This window comes from Zonotrichia albicollis, chromosome 5 (assembly GCF_047830755.1).
Source record: "Zonotrichia albicollis isolate bZonAlb1 chromosome 5, bZonAlb1.hap1, whole genome shotgun sequence".
NCBI lineage: Eukaryota > Metazoa > Chordata > Aves > Passeriformes > Passerellidae > Zonotrichia > Zonotrichia albicollis.
This window is the reverse complement of record NC_133823.1, coordinates 22,642,469-22,664,162: the sequence shown is the minus strand read 5'-3', so window position 1 is coordinate 22,664,162 and position 21,694 is coordinate 22,642,469. Positions and strand designations below refer to the sequence as shown.

At 40.5% G+C, this 21,694-nt stretch overlaps 2 protein-coding genes across 3 annotated transcripts; one reads left to right on the top strand and one right to left on the bottom strand.

Moving 5' to 3' along the window:
- Positions 1-719: 719 nt before the first annotated feature.
- On the bottom strand, positions 720-16,274 carry CFI (complement factor I). Its single transcript, XM_074541035.1, has 12 exons — positions 16,033-16,274; positions 14,110-14,389; positions 13,346-13,490; positions 11,855-12,033; positions 10,736-10,846; positions 9,067-9,183; positions 7,900-7,938; positions 7,292-7,395; positions 6,585-6,700; positions 5,611-5,888; positions 4,472-4,573; positions 720-2,615 (listed from the first exon to the last, which is right to left on the bottom strand). Exons 1-12 carry the CDS (start codon positions 16,090-16,092, stop codon positions 2,398-2,400), a joined length of 1,749 nt encoding a protein of 582 aa, XP_074397136.1. The 5' UTR covers positions 16,093-16,274; the 3' UTR covers positions 720-2,397.
- Positions 16,275-16,506: 232 nt separating this feature from the next.
- GAR1 (GAR1 ribonucleoprotein) lies at positions 16,507-21,580 on the top strand. Of its 2 annotated transcripts, none has more exons than XM_005484678.4 (7): positions 16,507-16,654; positions 17,860-18,053; positions 18,137-18,291; positions 19,102-19,161; positions 19,568-19,703; positions 20,415-20,528; positions 20,856-21,580. In XM_005484678.4, the coding sequence occupies exons 2-7, from the start codon at positions 17,873-17,875 to the stop codon at positions 20,867-20,869; spliced, it is 660 nt and encodes a 219-aa protein (XP_005484735.1). In that variant the 5' UTR covers positions 16,507-16,654; positions 17,860-17,872; the 3' UTR covers positions 20,870-21,580. The 2 variants fall into 2 exon arrangements, with proteins under 2 accessions (XP_005484735.1, XP_026647783.1); XM_026791982.2 differs by lacking the exon at positions 16,507-16,654 and adding an exon at positions 16,661-16,856.
- Positions 21,581-21,694: the final 114 nt, after the last annotated feature.

Here is a 21,694-nt window from a genome sequence, read left to right as displayed (position 1 = left end):
GTGTGCCCTCAGCCCTGAGCCCTCAGCCCTGTCCTCTGTGTCCTGTCCCCTCAGCCCTGTGCCATGTCTCCTGTGCCCTGTCCCCTCAGCCCTGTGCCCTGTCCCCTCAGCGCTGTCCCCTGTGCCATGTCTCCTGTCCCCTCTGCCCTGTGCCATGTCTCCTGTGCCCTGTCCCCTCAGCCCTGTCCCCTGTGCCGTGCGCGGCCCTCCGAACCAGGGCAGCGACAAGCGGGACCTGCCCTGGTACCCGGCAGCTCGGCGCTGCCCCGGAGGTACCGAAGTTTGTGACCATGTTGGTGGGAAGGAAACTGACCCGGCCGTGTTTGTACGTGAGTGATTCTCATGGCATCGCCAAAAGTGCAAGGAGAGGTTGAGAAGCGGAGCGAAATGAATGTGTATCTGTTAAACGGTAAAAGTCCAGTCTAGATTTGTTCAAAAGAAAAATCAGACCAGAATGAACTTTCTTACTAAGCACCGTGTTTGGTTTTCAGAATTTTAAAACAAAAATTATATCTAAATGCTAGATGCTTCACAGATGAACTGTATTGGAACAACGTGAAAATTGTTTTAATTTTTGTAATGAAAACTCTGTGTGATGTTATGTGGAATCCCTCAGAAAACAGTAGTATTTGGCTTCAGGGCTAAAGTTAAATGTAAAGAAGAACCAGAAATGGAAAGAGAACCGAGAGACTTTCAGAACAGACAGGGCATAAAGACACATATTCTACTATTTTATTTTATTTTATTTTATTTTAATTGGCAACCTCAGCATTTAATATAATGTGTACTTACCTAATGAAATTGATGGCAAAAGTTTTTCACACAAAAATTAAGTCAGACAAAAGAGGGAGCTCTTTGTACATCTCTCCAGTGTTTCCCTTTTTAGGATTTCTTTACCAAGACCCTGATTCAGCAAAATAATTTCTGTGTAGGAATGTGCTTAAAAGCTTTCCTAAATAGCAAACTTTGTTGAGGGTGTGTGTGTTTGTTAAGAGAAAGAATTCATGCCCTTACTTTAGTTATTTTGGTGACCGATGGTGTCTTTACACCACAGTCATGCTGATGTGGGGTTTTTACAAGTCTGGAAGATGAAGAAAAGTCAATAAAAATGTAAAAATTGTTGTTGTCAGACTGTGCCGAATTATAGAAGAAATAGCACCACAACAACTGTGTTGTGTGAACATATGCAATTTATTCAGCAGGATAATTTAGAGAAATAAAGTGAAATAGATATTGAAAGTATTTGTCATCAGAATACAGTGAAAAATGTTCTAAAGCTATTGATCATTTTCATACAACTGGCTGGAGCTATGTGAGCTTTGTGTTGAGGGTACTAATCCACAAATCAAATTCTACTGCTTCAAAAAGAATTTGTGCACACTTTTTGTGAGCAGCTCTTGCTGAATGAGAAGGTATTGTGTATAGCCTGATGTTTTCTTTATGACAGCAAGAAGTCTAACTTTGTGTCTGCTACATGGTTTTGTAGAATTAAATCTATGTGTATAAGGTATTGTCTTTTTACATGTTTATATTGCTATATAAAATGTATGTATATAAGAATACAGATGCACATAGAGTGTGTGATAGTGTGTAGAGTAAAACTCTGGTGTTGAGATTTTGTTGGATACCTGAAATATAAATACATACATAGAGATCTTAAGATGTCAAGATGCTATTGATTTAAGTTGAATATTTAAGTTTCAAAATTCCTTTGTTGTTTGTGACCAGCTGCTGTTAAATTAATAAAACTTAAGAACTACAAAAATTGCCCCAGGCTAGATGATCAGATGATGTATATTGACTAGATAGTAATTGTCTGAGTTTGTAGATGGAAAAACTATCAAGGATATTTATTATTTGAGCAATTGTTGCATTGCAACAAATCTCATGGTCATAGGCAATCTGTTGATTAATAGGTGGACTGAAGTCTTCTTCTGCAATAAACCTAAAGTGCCAAGCCAGGCAGCCTGCTGAGGATTTCTGGTGACTTAGACCTCGAGATGATGCAAGTTCTTTTAAGCAGGCTGGCTGCTGTCCTTTCTGTGAAGTTCACTTGCCAGTGCAGTCATTTTCCAACCACTGCTTCCAGTATCATTATCCCTTTTAGCTAAATAAACAACAACTGAAATGCAATGGTAAAAGTGGAAAAAAATAATATTACAAGAAAAAAATATTTTAATATCTGCTTTTATTAGAGACCTTTGCAGTGGACTTGTGCCTGTAAAATTCTTTTCCCACAGGCTCTGCAAAAATGCGATATTCAGAGAGTGTTAAGAATTTTCAAAATGCATTCCTGGAAGATTTGTACTGATTGTTGCTAAGTTATGTGACAGCTGATTGTAGAAAAGGACTATTTTTACATAGGTGATATGCAGGAAGCATTGAATTTTCTGAGCTTCAGATATTGTACCGTGAAATGAGCCCCCTTGATACATGGTGGCTAATCCAGTCATAATAGCTGGCAACCTGTGTGTACACGCCAGGGTGACCAGCCTCGCCACAGTTCTCACCCCAGCTCACAATGCCCCACACGTAGGCCACGTCTTCTGCATCAAAGCACACCAGGGGCCCTCCTGAATCACCTTTGCAGCTGTCTGTGGAGCCATCATAAGTACCTGAGGAGGAAATAAAAAGCAAAAGTAAGTGAAGGTACAAGCTGGCGCACGAGGCAGAGCTCAGGAGATTTTTCAGGTCTGTGTCGCTTCCTGACAGGTGTTTGCCTGATGGTCAGCAGTAAAGAAGATTCTGAACCTCTTCAGGTCTTTTACTTCTCATTTCAAGTGCAGGGCTTATCTGTATACTTGTGGCTGGCCCAAATTCCCATTTGCTTTTTCATCAGTCTTGTTTTACGCAGTGCAATAGACAGGAATTCAGCCACATTGCCTACTGTAAAAAGTAGCCCATAAAAATGGAACGAGGTGTAAAGATTTGTGCACTGATTCCTTTGGAAGTGAAGATACCATAATGTGTGTATGCCTGTGTGTCTGCCTTTGGTGTCCTCTCTACCCAGTAATCCATTGTCCAGTGTCATCTCTTCAGTTCTCTTTACCAGCTTTATGAAAACAGGTGGGCAGATGAATCCTGGGATGGGAGGGAGAGCAGCTGTCTCTCAGTGCCCCCCCTGCATGGTTGGTCTCAGTGAGGACCTTTAGAAACACCAGGTAGTGCAGCAGCTCTGAGGCACAGGTGTGCAGGATCCAGTGCCCTTTATGCTCCAGTGTTCACAAACCTACTCATTTGCAGGTCAGCAAACACAATGTTAATGAAAAAAAATGAATCATGATGGATGTGATATAAGCAGAAATGTTGCTATAGAGCTAGAATATGATTTATGGTTTTTTCCTATATACTTAGTAAAAGTTAATTAATTTCTAACACCCTTACTACACTTTCCTGCTTGACTGACTGTCCTAGTATGATAGAAGCACAAAGACAAAGCACAAGTCCCCAAGCTTTCAAAAAGCTCTTTCTTGAATCTGTACCTTACTGAGAAAGAGTTATGTAAATTGTTCAGAGTTAGGATTACTAATCCTATGAAACAAGAATTTATTGCCTTTAATCAGTCTAATTAATACTTGCTTGTATTACTAACTCCTGTGAATACCAGTCCTTTATTTTGAAGTTTTTATTTGCATCCCCTTTCTGAATGTGTCTCATGTGGTACTGTCATTGTCCCCTCATGGTAAAATATGATGACATGAAATATATTGAAGAAAAGGGAGATAAGTTTTAGAACTGGTGCAGTAAATAAACCCAGTGTCTTACAGTTGACATCCTGAATTTATCAAAAATCATTTTGCTTTTATATCTGGTTTTAATTTTCTCATTGAGTAGTTTGTTTAAAGATTGCCTTCACTTTTTGATTTAATAAACAGTTGAAACTATCTGTCTTGTGAGTTGAATACTCACTGCTCTTTTAGTCATGTATTTTGCAACACTTTTTGTCACTTGAGAAGCAATAAATGTATATTCAAAAATCCTCATTTTAATACTAGGAGTAGCAACCAGTTTCCTGGACAGACTGATCTAAGTTTGAAAATTATTTGTATTTTCCTGGCATGCACTGTGGTAGAGGCAAATGTCCAAGCAGATGAATTCTACTCAACAGGGGTGTGAGTTCTAGGACAGGCATTTGCTTAAATATGTTGCTGAATCAGAATCAAATACAATAAAGGCAGGTGGTTCAGTAGGCTGTAAAGTGCTTTTGTATTTAGAAAATATAACTCAAATTACATGCAGAAAATTGCCCAAATAATCACAGAAACTCATCATGCTATTATACACCTATTTGTTTACAAATAGGTGTATAATGGTGGATGCCACAGACTCAGTGGCTGGCATGTAGCCAACAGTGATGTTGTGGCAGTTTATTTATTGTCTTTCTTAAGTCTAGAAGGTTCCTAGCCAGTAGGTCTGGTCTAAACTGAGAGCTTGATGGTAGAGAAATTATAGTAAGAAAATGGATGCTTACCTGCACATGCCATTTTTTTAAAAAATCGTCCTGGATACAATTCAGAACAATTGTGAAATAAATTAACATTTCCCCACTTGAGGATAAATTGTTTTGTGTAACCTAGAAAAAAAAAATCAAAATTTAAAATTACAAGTACACATTAGACACATTTAATATAATAATTTGAAAGTTAGTTATTTACTTATTTACAGAATATACTATCTTCAGTATTATAAACCAGAAACCTTAAACTGTCACTGATATTTACCCCATATGAATTACACTGCATTGACCATATATTTCAAAATAAAAGCAGATTTTGTGCCATTTTTCACCCTTTCCATTTCCTTGTGTTCCTCAGGGCTTTTTTCCTGTGTTTTCCACATGAAGGTTTCCAGGACCTTGGAAATGGGTACATTGATTTTTGTGAACTGGAGATGTGGCTGTGATTCATCCTTATTACCTTTTTTCCAACTCTGCTCTATCTTTATGGAGCAGTTACTGAAAATATGAGCAAGGTATGGATTCACAAGTCTAAACAGATGCTCTGTTTGCTAGCAATTCCCAACTTTGCATTTGCTGGGTGGATGCTACTCAGTATGGAGAGGAGAAACCTCCCAACCAGTATGTGGTAGCTCCAACACCATGCTGTAACACTGTCATACAAGACAAATGCTTCCCAAATCTTTGAAAGTACGATTATATTTGTCTCTGTGCAAGCTTCTGTGGGCTGAACCCAACATGGCAGAGACAGGATGTGCTGAGTTTCATGACTGCTGGCTGCAGCTCACATCCTGTTGGGAAGGGGGCAGAGGACAGGCGTGACTGCGGGCCCCTGTGAGCTACCAAACAACATCTGTTACATGTCTTCACAGCTGACAGAACTGTTGGATGGACAAAAGGAAAATTTCTTACTTTCAGGGTAGTTTTCATCCAGGTGTGTCCTCTATATCAATATACAAAGTAGCTGAAACAGCAGAGGAAGCAGTACAGAAAAGAGAACCCAACAGTGCTACCTGAGTGCCAAGCCACAACCTATATTTTCTGTCCTCAGCCTCTTCTGAGTGCTTTGTGCCTTTTCAAAATGAAAGCTCACCCCAATTAGGAAATGAGTTATACAAATAATACATTCCTGAAGTGAGCACTAAAGCAAATACCTTTCTCTAGTCCCCATCCAGAAATCTTGCATCTGTCACCAGTCTTAAACATATACTCTGACCAGGGGACACAGGCAGGTATGCTGGTCTCTTCCAGGGAGCATTCTCCGAGCCCAGAACCTTTCAGCTCCAGCAGAGCAATGTCATTTTCGTACGTTGATGCATTGTAGTTTTCATGAATTATCACTTGGTTTAGTTTGTAAGTATTTATCTCTTTGTCATACGCTATTGTGTTCAACATTCCAACCCAGACAAGGTAGAGATGGACCCGATTTGCCCTGGAAAAAACCAATGAAATAGACACAAGCCTTACATTTGGTTTAGAGCTGTAAAGTGTTGCATTTTATTGAAGTTTTTATAGAATTAAAGTCCATTTTAGATGCATATATTTTCTTTCTGGACTTAATGCCCAGGTTTTTCTGAAGTGTAGCAAATTCAAGGCAGATGACACATGGTGAGTACTGAAACTAATACCAAAAATGATGTTAAAACTGGGCTCCGTTTAGTGTTGTGACAAACGGAAAACAGGTACTTTTGCTGATAAAGGTGAGCAGATGTGGATGGGACTGGCAAATCTTACACATCTGCTCTTGGCTTGTTCTGGGGAATATATAATCCCAGGGACATTCTCTGGGAACAGATCCTGGACTTCCACAAGGTAGACATGGAGAAGAGATCTGTTGTATTTAACTTCAAGCAGAGTGGTTACAATGAACCTTTCCTGCCTGCTGCCATCTGACTGAAGTATGCCATGTCTCTTCAAACTCATAGTTGGCTTTTTATCTTTCTATTCACTGCCAAAACCCTCTGTTTTCTCTGAATCTTCCTCATCTTTAATGTGGGTGAGTCAGTGTTTTAAACTGATCTATTCAACAGACAAATGGAAATTAACAAACACATAGCTGAGAAGGGCAGTAATATCCAAATCCATTTTTCTGCCTTGCAGAAAGAATTTCAGAATGAATTGTTTTTACCTGACACAGTGAGCAGCAGTCAGAACCCAACAGCCACCAATATAAACCCCTCCACAGAACACTGTGGAACCTTCATTGCTGGTGTCTTTAATTGCCACTTGCCAAGGAAATTCACCCTATTCAATCAACAAACACAAATAATGAGAAATCATTACAATTGTACAACTTTTAGGGCATAAAGAGAAAAACATCTGATTTTAATAAAAGGTTTGCTATCCAGAAGTTGTAAATTGGGCTCCATCAGATACAAAGGATATATATACAAAAATTCAGTAATTTTATTCAGTATTCTGACTTTGTGCAATATATCTTTACCTCCAGCTTTTAGTCATGAAACGCCTTGTAGTCAGAAAAAAAGATGGAGGACCTCACGTGGTTTGAATACATTTTTGTTATATTCTGTTTCAAAGCCACAGAATTTAACTCCATTATGTTGGAATTGTTATTTTTGGCGGTAGTATGAATAATTTCTCTGAGTAATTGTCAGTGTCTACTTGTACTTCAATGCTTAATTTTGTAAGCCCATATTTTACTTTATAAACTGTGCTTCTCTTTACTTACATTCAATGCAATGCCACTACTGCTGCAAAACATGACATAAGCATTGTAGCTGATTTTGTTATTTCCATGCCTTTAACCGAAGGAAAATACTGCCCATTTAAATCAATGCTGAATGAACTCATATCTGATAAAGTTGCTTTTTTTACCTTTCCAGCAATCTCTCCACCTACAATTCTTTTCCGTCGAGTTAGTGTGTGATTCCTAACACCACAGTGCACTTGGGGAAGAAGTGTCTTTATCATTTTTCTTTCTTTAACAAAAAGGAAAAACGTATTTCAGAATTCAGGTATACATTCTTGCTAAAATTTGAGTACTGTGAATATGCCAGTAGCTGAAATAGCAGGAAAACAAAGACCAAAAATATTCGCATCTCTTTTTGCTTTCAAAATTGCTTGTGTCTGAGCATCACATCACTTGTCTCCATTTTTCAATGCTGCGTGCATTCAGGCAAATAATTTTAAGGATGTTCCCCTAGGTTTGCAGAGCGTTTACCTCAGCTGAGAGTTTACCAGTTGCCAAAGCTGAGAGTTTACCAGTTGCCAAAGCATGCAGATGTAGGTCCAAAGCTAGGATGAATTATTATGGCATTCCTGAAGTCAGTTGAAAGTGAGACAAACAGTAAGTCCCAGAGTGTATATTAGTAAATTACAAAGTCAGAATATCTGAGTGTTCCAGATCTGAGCAGCTGGCTGGTAGCTAGAAAGTCACTAATAAGAGGGTATGCTGGTGATTTTGGAGGGCTAATTACACTTACCTTTGTCCATACTGTTATTTTCAGCATCTTCTTCTTTGCCTGTAGTATTAACAAAATATTTAAATTATCAGCAAACATTTACTTGAATATATGTGTGTATGCCACGATGATGGAACACATTTTAAATGCATAAGGGCATACTGTTCTCATGGAGAGCAATACTCTCCAGCCAGGTGCCTGCTCTTTCCATTTCCCCCTCCTTTTCCCCTTTCCCTTCCTGCTGGGCACTGTTTGGCTGCCTCAGCCTGCAAATGACCAGCAGCCAGCAGATACTCATTCATAACTACACAACATCTGCTCACTCTCCAAGCCTAGGGACCCCTTCTGCCAAGAAACCCTGAGAAACTGCCCTTTTTTTGTTTGTGATCTCTGGGGAGATGTCCCATTCTCCTCCACCAGAAACAACCAAAATTTCTTCTCCTGGCCCTCTGACCTTTTGAAACTTTCTAAAACTCAAAGGAGCATTAAGTAACAGGTTTTAATTTGGTCTTTTCCCCCGAATTTAGATTATGCAGATGGGTACTATGTGTCTCCTTTAATGGGGTAAGGGAGGATATTTAACATGAGAGGTAAATTAAATGCTTGCTGAATCCGGTTTGTCAGCTTTTATTCAAACAAAGTGTCCATTGAATTCAGTCCCTATATGGGAGCTGAGCATTGTGTCTGTTCTCATGTCAATGACAGTAAGGTTTACATTTGGAGTTCAGTTTACCTGTACTAATTACCATTTACCAGTAGTTTTTACTTTTTTGGCCTTAGACTTTGTGTCTCTTGAGAGCAAGAAAAAATTCTAATTTTCAAAGAAAACATAATCTTTTCAACAGAGAGGGGAAAAGCACAAAAGAAATTGCCTAACTTGTTGAATTCCTCATTTGTGAGGAAAGTATTCCTGTTTCTTACACTTTCTTAGGGGATGCCAGTTTGATAGCTGGCCACATAAAGAAAAGACATAATCTGCCTTAACCTTCCAAAAACATCATGTTTCTTCCTTCCTTTAGTTTTCTTGTCAGGCCTTTCCAGAAAGAAAGGAGAGAAAATTCTATGACCTTTTCTTCCTACTATGCATAACATAATATTGGGAAGACCGGTTCTTGCATAATAAATAAAATAGTATATATTCATTGTGTAGCCTCTACTTAAAATTGAGCTGAATGAAAGAAGAAGAACCTGCACAGATAGCTCCAGCTTCATCCTCTCCTGTGAGGCAGTCAGTTTCTTTGTTGCAGACACTCTTATTTGGAATACAGATGTTTGACCGGCAGTGGAAGCTGTTTGCTCTGCACTCTGTAACACAGGGGAATTACAAATGTAAATCACAGCATGATTTGGTTCAGCAACCTCACACTGTCAGCTCTTTACAATCTAAACCAAACAAATATCCATGTTATAGAGGACCTGCCTGTTCATAAAGAGATTACAAAAGTAATGTGCATCTGAACAAAATGAATACTTGGCTTTCCTCACTTCAAAATTTGAAACTATAAGATTTAAAAAATGTGGATCTCTGTTACCACTGCACTACTGCTAGACTTGGTGTCACTACGTACCAGTTTCATCCATAACATGTCCACACTCAGCCTCAGCCAAAAGATCTCCAATTTTGCCAGCATCACTGATCACCTGAAATGAGGAACTGATGCTTGTGCCAAATCCCACCCCTCAAATCAGAGACCAAGCTGATTTTTGGTTAAACGAGCTAAATGCCTAAATGCAGGGTTAGGAAGCAAGAGTCCTGACAGGAGAACACTGGATGAAATAACGTACCTCTTCTAAAATTCTTTGTTATCTGAACAGGTATTATGAACCTGAAAACCCCCTTCCTTTTTAATTTTGTGATCCCTTTAAATGTTATCAAAAGCAAAGCAGTGCATGAATTCATGGTAGGGTCTTTTGAGCTAATTTAAAATTTGATGTCAATCTATTTTTAAAGGTATTTGTATCTAACTGAAAATAAGGTAGTTCTCTAAAAGTATCCAGATATCCCAAGATGATCCAAAGACCACTGAACTCAGTTTAAATACTTATGTTGATTTCAGGAAGCATTGTTTTCAGCCCATTCAGCTGAAACAGCACTATTTTTGTCATGTGGAGTCCAAATACATGTCCACTAAATATATGAAATCACAAGTATTTATTATTTTTGTTCTAAAATTACTGTGACCATGTTTCCACGATTATCTCATTAAAATTACTTACAATTGCAACACTACAAAATTGAGGTTATGGAGGGATAATGATGGGATTTGTAACCTACATTAGCATTTGGCACCTGAAACACAAATTTTGAAAGTATTCTCCTGCATTCAAGTCATGCTAGATCATTCCTCATTTCCAATCACAACTTTTACAGCTGGAATTGCAGATGCTAAAGGAGTGACTGCTCATGAACAAGCAGCGTGCCAGGAAATCATCACAGATGTTCCATGGATGATCTTGCATTATTAATACATTTAAGGGAGATCTTTTTTTGGTTTAAAGCTAGTTCATTAGAAAACCAGTGTCTTTGTTTAATTACTATTGGTTTTTTCCAAGTAAAAGTACATTTTCATGCTATAAGGACTAATTTTTTGTATCAATGTTTAGCAGCCTCCTAAATGATCTCATTGTATTTTCTCATTCTCTGAAGAAATCCAGATTCTCAAGAGATCACTTGTCTGCTTCAAAATGGTATTTCATGCCTGCTTTTTTGCACTTGCCTATGTGTAAATTATGGTCAGATTTGTTTAATGTAGTGACTTAATGGAAAAGAGAATTTAGCTGTTACATCACTGTAAAAATTCTTTGTGGGTGGATTTCTGCTGAAATTATTTTGAAACACCTGACAGGAAATTGTTACCTCTACAGCACAGTTCATCACTCAGGTCTCCACAGTCATTGATCCCATCACAGGTTTTATTCAGAGAAATGCACTTCTTGTTGACACAGTGAAACTCCCCATCTGAACAAACTGTGCAGCAAGATGAAAATGAAGTTAGTGTGGAATTTGGTGTGGGTTCATAATTGCCCAGGGAAATGCTCTGCCTGCATGTTGGATTCTGTCAGCAGTTTGGCCCATCAGCAGTAGGTATGCTGGGGCCCAGTCAGGTAAATAGGAAGAATTTTTTATTGCTTTGGTTGCTTTTCACCAGGGTTGCAGCATGACCACTCATTTTCTTCCTCCAAATTTGCCAGTAGCCTGGCAAAAGGGAATTTAATTTCTTCTAATGAAAGGACTGGTGAGGACTAAACCAGAAATGATCAATTCAAACCCACTATAAATGATTCAAGGGATTAGGATGATGGAGGTTCCTCCTCTAGAAAGAACTCATCAAGAGTCTGTGAATAACTGCTTTTGTAAGAAAAAAGTGATTCATAGCACTTCCTCCAGTCCACAGCATCTCAGGCTATGCTCACCAGTGCCAAAGAAAGGTCCCTACAGGGAATGAAAAGCTGTTAGAATTCTAAACAAGGCTTTGATTCCCCCTTTACAGTGAGAAACTGAGGAGTCCTGAAACCCCACAGAAGACACCAGCAGTTTCCCACTGTGGTCATGCTTGTCTGGCTGCGGTGCTAGTGGTGTGCTAATTGATGTCCCTCAAACAGTGAGCACCACATTGTCACCTGTCTCCTCACCAGTTAAGCCAGGAGAGGTAAGATTCATGGGATACAATATACCTTGATACCCTTGGAAGGGATGGTGGAACAAAGAGAACCAAGGATGAAATTAATTTCCTTTGTATCTGTAAAAATACTTTGGGGACAGCAGTGATTTTTCAAACTTGAAAATTCAAGACTGTCTTGACTCCAGATTGCCTCAAATGTCTTAAAGTCTACAAAATGATGATTTAAAGTGATCAAAAGGTTTCAGTGTGGATTTTCTGTGGCTGAGAGTTCAGCAAACTGGGTCCTCATTGTTTAAAATATACTTAAAATGTAAAAACACCAAATAGATATTAAACTAAAAAGATCTACTAACCTCTGAGATTTTCATGGCACTGCAGGCTAACCAGTCCCTCATTACTATCTCTTGATTTCATCTCTATGTGACATTCAGCAAGACTTGTCTCTAGGCCCCTGCAACTTATTTGCAGACAGTTTAATGAATTTAAGGCAGATTCTGTGATGCTGGAAGTGACTTGGTAATATTCAGCACCTCTGTGAAGATAATAATAACAACAACAAATTATATAATTTCACAATGGATTGTCCACTGCTTTTATTATTTAGACTTTACATGATTTTCCTCAGTGTCAAAGAATTTTGGTCATGGCTAAGAAAAAGAGCAGACTAGCAACTGGAGTTGTCTGGGGGAAAACAGGAGATGTTACTTTGGAAGAAGTGCTAATTTTTGCAGGCTGCTGTCCCCAAATGCACATGTAGGTCTATTAAAGTCACTGTGTATCATGATGGATAGAAAAGTCTCCTTGTGCAGCAGAACCTGTAAGCTCAGACCTCTGTCTCTGTGTGGACATGGGTGAGCCATAACTTGGGAACCATCCTGCATGGGGTCAGCTATCCTTGGTCCCATCCAAACCACTGAATGTTGAGCAAGCTCAGGCCACTGCAAGGCTGGGATTAATAAATTTTATCTTTCTTGGTTTTACCTGAGCAGTATTCTCCTAACAGTGTATGGTCCCCTACCTTAAAGAAATATGGCTCAAGTAAATAAGTAACTAGGGAGGCTTTCAATGAGACTCCACAGCTGAATGCTCTGTCCAGGGCAAGCCCCTCTCTGCTATCTGAAGATACACTGATCAGGACTAGGAAACACTTGCTTCTCACCTAGAGAGGCACTGCAATAGCAGCTTTAGTTTTCTGGGGACTTTTTTATGGTTTTTTTTTTTCTGGTAAGGTTGGGAAGGCAACACTACCTAAGTTATGTTACATTGCAGTGTAAATAATTATGTACAGGATGCAGAGGTAACTCTATAAGGAACTGAATACACAACTTGGGTTATCATTGTGATCATAGGAAAAAGAACAAACTGTGTGTGACTTCAGCCATCCCTGGGGCCAGAGCAAGCAGTGGCAGCAGGGGTGAAGGAAAAACCCCATGTTCTGCTCCTTGTTAGTCTGGCTAATGCAATTGGCAAAACAGAGCTGTGCCCTGTTGTCATCTGTCCTGAGAAACCTTTCTCTGATCATTGCTCACATCTACTTGGGAGTGGTCCATCCATGCGTTTTCCCTAACACAGGCCTGAAAGAACACCTCCACATTGGTCTCCATCTTTATTTTAAAGCAAAGCAGTTATGGCTTGTATAGCTGTAGCCTGTAACAGAACACAGAAATCTCTGTTTTGGCTTTCACTCTCAGGTGTTGGTTTAGGAAGTTTCATCAGAATATTGTAGCCAATACATCATTTATGAGTTTTCTGTCTTAACTGTTGGCTGTGACTGACACTTCTGTAGACATCACTACTTTTTCATGTCCCCTGCAGTTATCCAGAGATAAATTGCCCAAACTTACAATTCAAAGCCAAGGTGCCTGCAAGCCACGTTTGCTTCATTCATAGTCCATTCACTAGCACACACAAAACTGTCCTCCTTGTGATTCACGGGTTTTACTCGAAGCAAACTTGAATCTGCATGACTCAGAGAGACTGAAAATGTTTCTTAAAAAATAAAAAAGAGAGAAATGAAAAAAATCTCCAAACAAAATCATATTATATAAATGTATCTAGTGGAAAGACAGCACAAAACCAAATCAGGACTATTTTTGTATTTACAGCCAAAGTTATATGGAAAGAACAGAAGTTTGGGAATCAGAGGTTTCAGGTATTCCTGAATTAGTTCTGAGGGTTGACTTTGTGTCTTTGAGCCTGCTAATTTCTCAGACTATGACAGTTTAAGGACAAATGAGGGTAATGGGTCCATAAGAGTACTTGAATATCTACCAAGAACAGGTTGCATTTTAGTATAATGACCTTCTTTAGGGGATTTTTGATAACCAACCAGTAATACTTGGAGTGAGGGCCACATCCTACTTCTATTACCTGTGTTGCAAAATGCCTGCAGCAGTCTGTGTAGCAAAACCAGCAGCAGGGTGACCTGGGCCTGTCAATCACTTTATTTTTTATGAAAATCAGCAGATACCTCCGATTTTCAGTGACTTTTCATTTTCTGTTTCATGCTGTCACTAGTGCAAGAAAATGAACAGACTTTCTGTAGATAGTGTAAGCATCTCCTCAGCCACCCCTGATGGATAGATTTTGGCAAAGGAGGTGTGGATACCTTCAGGCTTGCACGTTCCCCTGTGCAGAAACTTTGCTTTGGGCTGCTGGCACTCGTAGCTCTTCAGCTGGCAGTAGGTACGGAAGTTCTTGCCACCGCTAGAGCAAACTGCAGAGCCGTTCTTTGGGCACTGGTACGGGAGCTTGCACAGGCACTTTCCCTCCACACATCGTTCCCATGGCTGACAAAAAACTTTCTTACAGGACTTGTGGGTGTATTTGTTGCCCAAGCATTCTTCTATGAGGTAGTTGTCTTGCTCAGCGGGCTGGGCAGGTTTAACCTGTGGAAAATGGTTTTCTTCAGCATTAGAGGGTGCTGAAAAAATAATAAATACTGCTATAAAAAATATTTTAAATGAAAGCAAGATTAGGGACTGTACCAAGAGTTTTGCAGATCCCTTCACTGACCTCAGCAAAGTGTCCATTTATAAGCCTTTTCCTATCTAATCAGAACTCCCTAAATACCATTTATAGAGTTTATTCCCTTGTCTTTGGCCACCTCGTCTCTCTCACTTTTTCTGAACTCCTTTTTTTCTTTTTGGATTATTTACCAGGTGTGATCTTCAGTCTTACTGATCTCCCACAAACTTTAAACCCTTTACTTTTCAAACATCAGCTGAAGTGCACAGCAGACTATAAACATTTCTAAAGGCACTGGTTTATAACACGTTCCAGCAATGGGATGGTAAGCAGATTAAAACATAAAGGAATTTAAGCACCAGAGAAAGAGAAAAATAGCAACTTGGTTTTTTTTCCCTAAGATTTGTTTTATTGGCCTGGTTGACTTTGGATTTCAATATAATGTGTAAATATTTATGAATTACTTACTCGCAAATGAATCTATCATTAATGATTTGTTTTGCAGAGTCCACATACTGCTCAAGTTACAAGTACCTCAAGTACCTTAACAAGTATCCAAAAGCAATCTAAAAATTAAGTGCTCATCCCCATCAGTGTTTTTCCTGTGTCTTGCACAGCAGAGGGTTTGCAGGGTGGCTGCTGGCCATCGCTGCACTGCAGGTACAGACTGTGACCCTCCCTCCCATGGCCTCTGGGTGAGTGGCACCTGTGTTTGTGCAGCTCTGCTGACTTCAGTGCTGGCTGAGTGCTTTTGCTTACTAAAATCTGTGGGCAGGATGAATCTTTGAACATGGAAAATATATATGGATGGCCTCTGTGTAAAAATGGGAGAAAAACATTAGTTCTCAAATGTGATTTATCAGCTTTGGCTGTATCAACTGGATCAATAGAGCTGAAGTTTAAAGTTCTCATGAAGAAATCCTGCCCACAGTAAAGTCAGGGAGGATGTAGCTGGGGCAGAATTCAATCCAATACCTCTCCTTTTCATAGCTGTATAATCTTATTAAATTCTTCCTGCTGTTCTTGGGTCAGTAGGATCCAAACTGTGAGCCAGATCCGCCTTGGCATAACTCCCATGTTGTGCTAGATGTTCCTCCTCAGGGGAAACAGCAGGTGCTGATTTTTATCTCAGAATTTCTCTGAAAGGCTTGGATTGTGCTGAATGCCCAGCCCAGATTGGCTCTCCTGGACACTTCTGCCCAGAGAAAATCTGCAGAATTTGCTGCCATATCACAAGATTGCAATCCCATTTCTCAAAAAAGGGAAGTGGGGAAAATTGCAGCACCTTTCTGTGGTGCAAGCCATGCTTGCAAATTTGGTTTAGGATAGGATCCTGATTAAAATCTTTTCCACAAACCTGTCTGCATAAGCCCCAGGTAGAATCAAAGCATTAAAGAGAAATAACAGACTTCAAACATTCAGGCTGGGCTAAAACAAATGTATGAAGCACAAATACTATGAAAGGAACTTAAAAAAAAAAATCAATTGGCTTTGCTTTTATAACAATAAACTGTTTATTAAACGTTTTAAAAAATTACTGCTAGCACAATAAAACATATCTTACCTCTGATCCACAAAGACAAAAGAGACAAAAGAAAACCAAGCAAATTGGGAGCATTCGCATGATGAAATTTTATTTCTCTTCCTAGACAAATTCCTCTGGCTGGGATTCTTTTGAATGTCAGCTGTTGGATCTGGGTTTAATTTTTAACCATTAGAAAAATATTTTCAAGTGTATTTAGAAATAAAGTACAGGATCCTCAACTACTGACCGATAAATTTGATCTCTCCAAAAGAGCCTGCCTTAACTGGTTTTATCGGAAGTGGATGGCGAGATAACAAAAGCAAAGCCCTTGAAGTAAATGATTAAAAGGAAGCGCTTGTTGGGATTGCACTTAGCGCAGAGGAGTCCGATCGATCCCTGCCCGGCTCCCCCGGCCGTAGGCGTTGCTGAGAGCCGGGTTACAGCGCTGTTAGGATCGGCGCTGTTATCCCGCGGTGTGTATCCGTGCCGAGCCCCCCGTGGCACTCCCGCCCATCCCCGCTCGCTCCGGGCGCGCCGCCATTGCCGGCAACGGACAGCCCTTTGCGACACTGTCGGCCGGCAGGCGCCCTTTCACTTACGGCAGGCGGCCCCGTTTGCGGCAGCGCGGGTGTTTCCGGGCGGGCGCGGCGCGCACGTGCAGGTACGTCTGGCGCTGCCGTGTCCGTCTGTCCGTCCGTCATCCCTCAGGGAATGGCCCCGGGGTCCCCCCGCTCTGGCTGCTGGCCGCGTCCCAGGGCCCTGTGAGGCGCTGCGGGTGCGCGCTCACTGCGGCCGAGCCCGAGCAGTGCGGCCTCCCGAGGTTTAACGGGGCCGAGAGGAAGGAAGGGTCGAGAGAACCCCTGGTACCAACACGGGCTGGGAGGGATGGACAGAGGGAGAGCAGCCCTGCTGAGATGGCTTGGGGTGCTGGTGGGTGACAGGATGGACGTGACCCAGCCATGGGCACTCACAGCCCAGAGAGCCAAACCTGTCCTGGGCTGCATCCAGAGCAGCGTGGGCAGCAGGGCAGGGAGGGGATTCTGCCCCTCTGCTCTGCCCTGCTCTGCTCTGCACCTGCAGGGCTGCATCAGCTCTGGGGTGTCCAGCACAGGAGGGACGTGGCGTTTTTGGAGCAAACCCAGAGGAGGCCATGAAAGTGGTCACAGGGCTGGAGCACCTCTCCTCTGCAGTCAGGCTGAGAGTGGGGATTGTTCAGCCTGGAGAAGAGAAGGCTCTGGGAAGATTTTACTGCAGCCTTGCAGTGCCTGAGGGAGGCTACAGCAGAGCTTGAGAGGGACTTTTCACACGGGCGCATGGGGATAGAATAAGAGAAGATGTTTTAAACTGAAAGGTCGTGGGTTGAGATAGGATATGAGGAAGAAGTTCTTTACTGTGGGAGGGGTGAGGCACTGGAACAGGCTGCCCAGAGAAGCTGTGGATGCCCCATCCCAAGGCCAGGATGGATGGAGCCCTGAGCAGCCTGTGGAACGTGTCCCTGCATACAGCAGAGGGGTTGGAAGAAGCTGACCTTTAGGATCCCTTCCAACCCAAACCATTCTATGATATTCTCACTTTGTGCCACTTGTGGGGCTGGGGACTGCCATCAGATGTGGCATCTTTATACAGATGAGTGAAAGATGACAAGCTGGTCACTGCTAGTCACTTTTTGAGTTGGATGTTGCAGTAGATGACATCCTAGGTGCAAACTTGATTTTTCATAGGCCAACATGTTTTTAGTGAGGATTGAAAAGGATGAACCATTAAATTAACAAACCAGGCTGACAGGAGACTGCAATTTGTACAGCAAAGCAAACGGGATGCACCTTTTATATCTTAAACAACTGATTTTTTTTGTTCACAATGCAGGAAACAGTAGAGAATGTCTTTTCGTGGAAGAGGAGGTGGAGGAGGAAGAGGTGGTGGCTTCAACCGAGGAGGAGGTGGCGGTGACCGAGGCGGCTTCAACCGCGGCGGGCGAGGAGGTGGCTTTGGACGGGGAGGTGGAAGAGGAGGCTTCAACAGAGGAGGATATGACCAGGGCCCTCCAGAAAGGGTAGTTTGTAAGTTACACAGAGAAGCTTCATTTATTATTTTGCTTAGATTGTCTGCTCCAGCCCTTTAGCTTGTTTGTTCTTTATTTCAGTGCTGGGAGAGTTCATGCATCCCTGTGAAGATGACATAGTTTGTAAATGTAAAACAGAGGAAAACAAGGTGCCTTATTTCAACGCCCCAGTGTACCTGGATAATAAGGAGCAGATTGGCAAAGTGGATGAAATATTTGGACAGCTGAGAGACTTTGTATCCTTCCAAAAAATGTGTGACTTACAATATTTGTTTTTTAAAAATTGATTTGATATGAAATGGGATTTCTCTAGGATTTTAAAATAGTTCAGAGTTTGGCTACCAGTTATATGTGTCTTGCTGCAACTGTAGGTGCTTCATTTAAGTACCTGTCTTAGAGCTTTTTTGATATGACAGAGTACATCAAGTCAATCAGATTTTCACTCTTTAGCAGTGCTGATGTGTTTTGGATCCATGGTTGTTCAGCTTGTTGCTTTTTCTGGCTAATTGTCCAGATTTTCTGCTATAGGTTACTAAGCCATAACATAGGTGGATGAAGGACTTTTGGGTTTTTTGGTGTGTTAGGAGACCTTGCTCATGCTCCAGCACATTATTTAATTATAAAGTGAGTTTATACTGAGATGTCCTTGGCTCATTGTCCCGTTTATTACTTTTCCTGCCCGTAAAAGTGGGATGTGCCAGGACGTCTCTGGCACAGCCAGCCTGACACAGAGACACTGGATACATTTTGTTGTTACTGCCAGGTTGTCACTGTCAGAATCCATGACAAAAGCAGGATAGCTGAGGGAGTAACCCAGTTAAGACTCAGCCTGTGTTGGTTGGTTGAGCACCAGTCACTAGCTACGTGCATTTTCCTCTCCCACATTAAATGTGAAGTAAAATGTGCAACTTTAAATCACCTTTACTTGCAAATGTGATGAAACTTAGCTGAATTTATAAAATACTAACGTCATTCAGAAAATATACTGATCAAAATCACAGTTTTGCATGTTTTATTACTGCAATGCTCCTTAAGGAAACCAACAGTATTTTTCAGTGAAACTGTCTGAGAACATGAAAGCCTCTTCATTTAAAAAAATGCAAAAGGTAAGTCAATCTCAATAACAGAATTTTACTGAATGCAATCAGTTAGCTAAGTAATTTGTCAGCAGATAGTAAAAGCTTTATTAAGATTTAATAACTTTAAAAGCAGATTGTCCTATGTAAACAAGGGAATTAAATTCCTCATCCCCTCCAGTTCTGTGTTTGCCACATTACTCCTTTTTCCTGCCCCATGAGAAAAGATGCAACAAAATCACACAAATATCACCAACATTTTAGTAGCTTCTTAATTCTGGGGTTTACTTCTTCTGTGCTTTCTCTCCTTGGCTTTTTGCAGAGGACAGTTTGACATAATGGGGTAAGATCAAATTGTGGATATTTGTAAAGGGAGATATTAATGTGCTTTTTAGTCTTGGTACTTTGAAAGCCTAATGGAATTCTCTTCCTGCAGTTTTACATTGATCCAGCAAAGCTGCTGCCTCTTCAAAGATTTTTGCCAAGGCCCCCTGGAGAAAAAGGTGCTCCCAGAGGAGGTGGTAGAGGAGGACGTGGTGGTGGACGTGGGGGAGGAAGAGGCGGTGGTAGAGGTAAGATCACAAGAATGAGAGCTGCAGGATGTTGGAGTTATTTGAGATGCCATAAGTTGCTTTGGTCATTTGTTCTGTGGAGTATTTGTGTTTTGTTTTCTAAAGCTGCTGGTGAGTACTTGAATATCAACAGCTGTATTGCAAATAAAAATGTTTCTGCTTGACTTTATAGAAAAGGCAGTGATACCTTTCAGGTGGTGGCGAGACTGGCTAAGTAACAGCTCCAAAGCATAGGGAGGAGGGAATGCTGATTTATAACAACACAAAGCTTTTTGAACACCTTCAGTTAAAGCTGAAGTTTATCTCTTCTTACATCACAGTTTCTTGCCTCTTTTCCATACCCTGCCCCTTTACAGCAAGGCACAAGTGTTTCGAAGTGGTTTCGTTTGTTTGGTTTAATGTTGAGTTGCAATTAATAGATAATAATTACTAATGGTTGTAATGAATTACTGGTTAGTGTATGTAATTTTTTGCAGTCTCTTTAGTATTTTGGACATGGTATATCAGATATTTAGCAATACTTAAAACGCTCCAGATGTTCCCAAGAAGAAGCAGGCTACTAGTAATTGACCTGGTCACTGTCCAGCAATTGACACTTTCTGGTTTTTTGTTGTTGTTGGTTACATTTCATAAGCTGTCTATGAAATAAATTGTTGTGCATAACCAAGAATTTACATGCTCCTCAAAGGGTAATGTTTTTCTTTTGTTTAGGAGGATTTGGAGGAGGCAGAGGTGGAGGAAGAGGAGGAGGATTCAGAGGAGGTAGAGGCGGAGGAGGAGGAGGAGGATTCAGAGGAGGAAGAGGCGGTGGAGGAGGCTTTCGGGGTGAGTCTGGGGTTTTTACCTTTCCATAATAAGAATAGCTCCTAAATAAAAGCTTGTAAATATTAAAATAATTTAAAGCTTGTAAATATTAATGAATGTTGTGATTTTTAATATCCTACAGATGTTTATAGTTCTATGCAAGACATTGCTGTGCATCCTGGTAGTTTAAACTGAAGCACAGTACTCTGCATTTGTTGATGCCTGTGTAAAACCACGTTAGTTTTTTGCATTTTATTCAATCAGTCATTCAGTGTTATGTATAGAATTTGCTTTAAACACAACTAAGATAAGAATTGTTTGATGTATTTTTCTTTTCTCTTAAAATAGGAAGAGGACATTAAAAATGGAGCCAGGAGTATCTCCTCATTGTCTTATCATGTCATCTGCAGAAGCAAAGAACCATGCAAAATTTTTGTAAAGGACCTTGAAAATCTTTTTATGAAGAACTTGAAGCTACAAATGACAATTATTTTTACACTTCATGACTGTTGATGGATGCATGAGGAGAGTGTAGCCTCAGGTGAAGAGCTGAAGATTGCTCAGAATATGTGTAAACTTTTCTCACTGAGACACAATTTGATGTTATTCTTAAACTGTTTGTTTCTGACAAGCAGTGCAGTCAGTGCTTAACTCCCATGTTGGAGTTGGGAGTAAACAATCAGTTGAAGTGGGTTTTCAAAAGACCCTACAGGTTCACTTCATGCACATACTTCAGTGTGAACCTGTGCATGACTGATCCTTGGTTCTCATCCTCCTTTTATATTGAATCTTCTGGACATGCCGTTTAAACAACCTTTGTGAACCTTTTTTTATAAATTAAATTTCAAACTTTTGTGTTGATAGTTTTTTAAATGCATAATGTATAAGAGAGAAGACAGCAGAGTATATTTTGTGAATTTTTCTGTATAAATATTAATGAAAACCAAAGGCATTAAGATGTGGTCCTCTTAGAAGGTGCTGTCTAATGAACAAGACAAGATCAATACTATACTTCAGTCATCTAATGGTATCTAATTACACTGATATTAAAATGCTAAGCGTTTTTTATTGGCCATGCATCTTCCCATTAGCCTATTTCTGTTGAGGTTTTGATGTCCTGGTACTGCACCTCTGGGTTTGTGTAGAGCTGAGATTAAATAGCTCATCATAGGGCTCCTCTGCACACA

Bases quoted from the DNA above. Each gene is read 5' to 3' on its own strand.
- GAR1 (XM_005484678.4), top strand. From the start codon at position 17,873: ATGTCTTTTCGTGGAAGAGGAGGTGGAGGAGGAAGAGGTGGTGGCTTC. The intron at 18,054-18,136 runs GTAAGTTACACA...TCTTTATTTCAG, and splicing joins CCCTCCAGAAAGGGTAGTTT to TGCTGGGAGAGTTCATGCAT. The intron at 18,292-19,101 runs GTATCCTTCCAA...GGAAACCAACAG, and splicing joins TTGGACAGCTGAGAGACTTT to TATTTTTCAGTGAAACTGTC.
- CFI (XM_074541035.1), bottom strand. From the start codon at position 16,092: ATGCGAATGCTCCCAATTTGCTTGGTTTTCTTTTGTCTCTTTTGTCTT. The intron at 10,847-11,854 runs GTTAGTAGATCT...CTTGCTGCACAG, and splicing joins GTGCCATGAAAATCTCAGAG to TTTGTTCAGATGGGGAGTTT. The intron at 7,939-9,066 runs GTTCTTCTTCTT...TTAATACTACAG, and splicing joins AGCTGGAGCTATCTGTGCAG to GCAAAGAAGAAGATGCTGAA.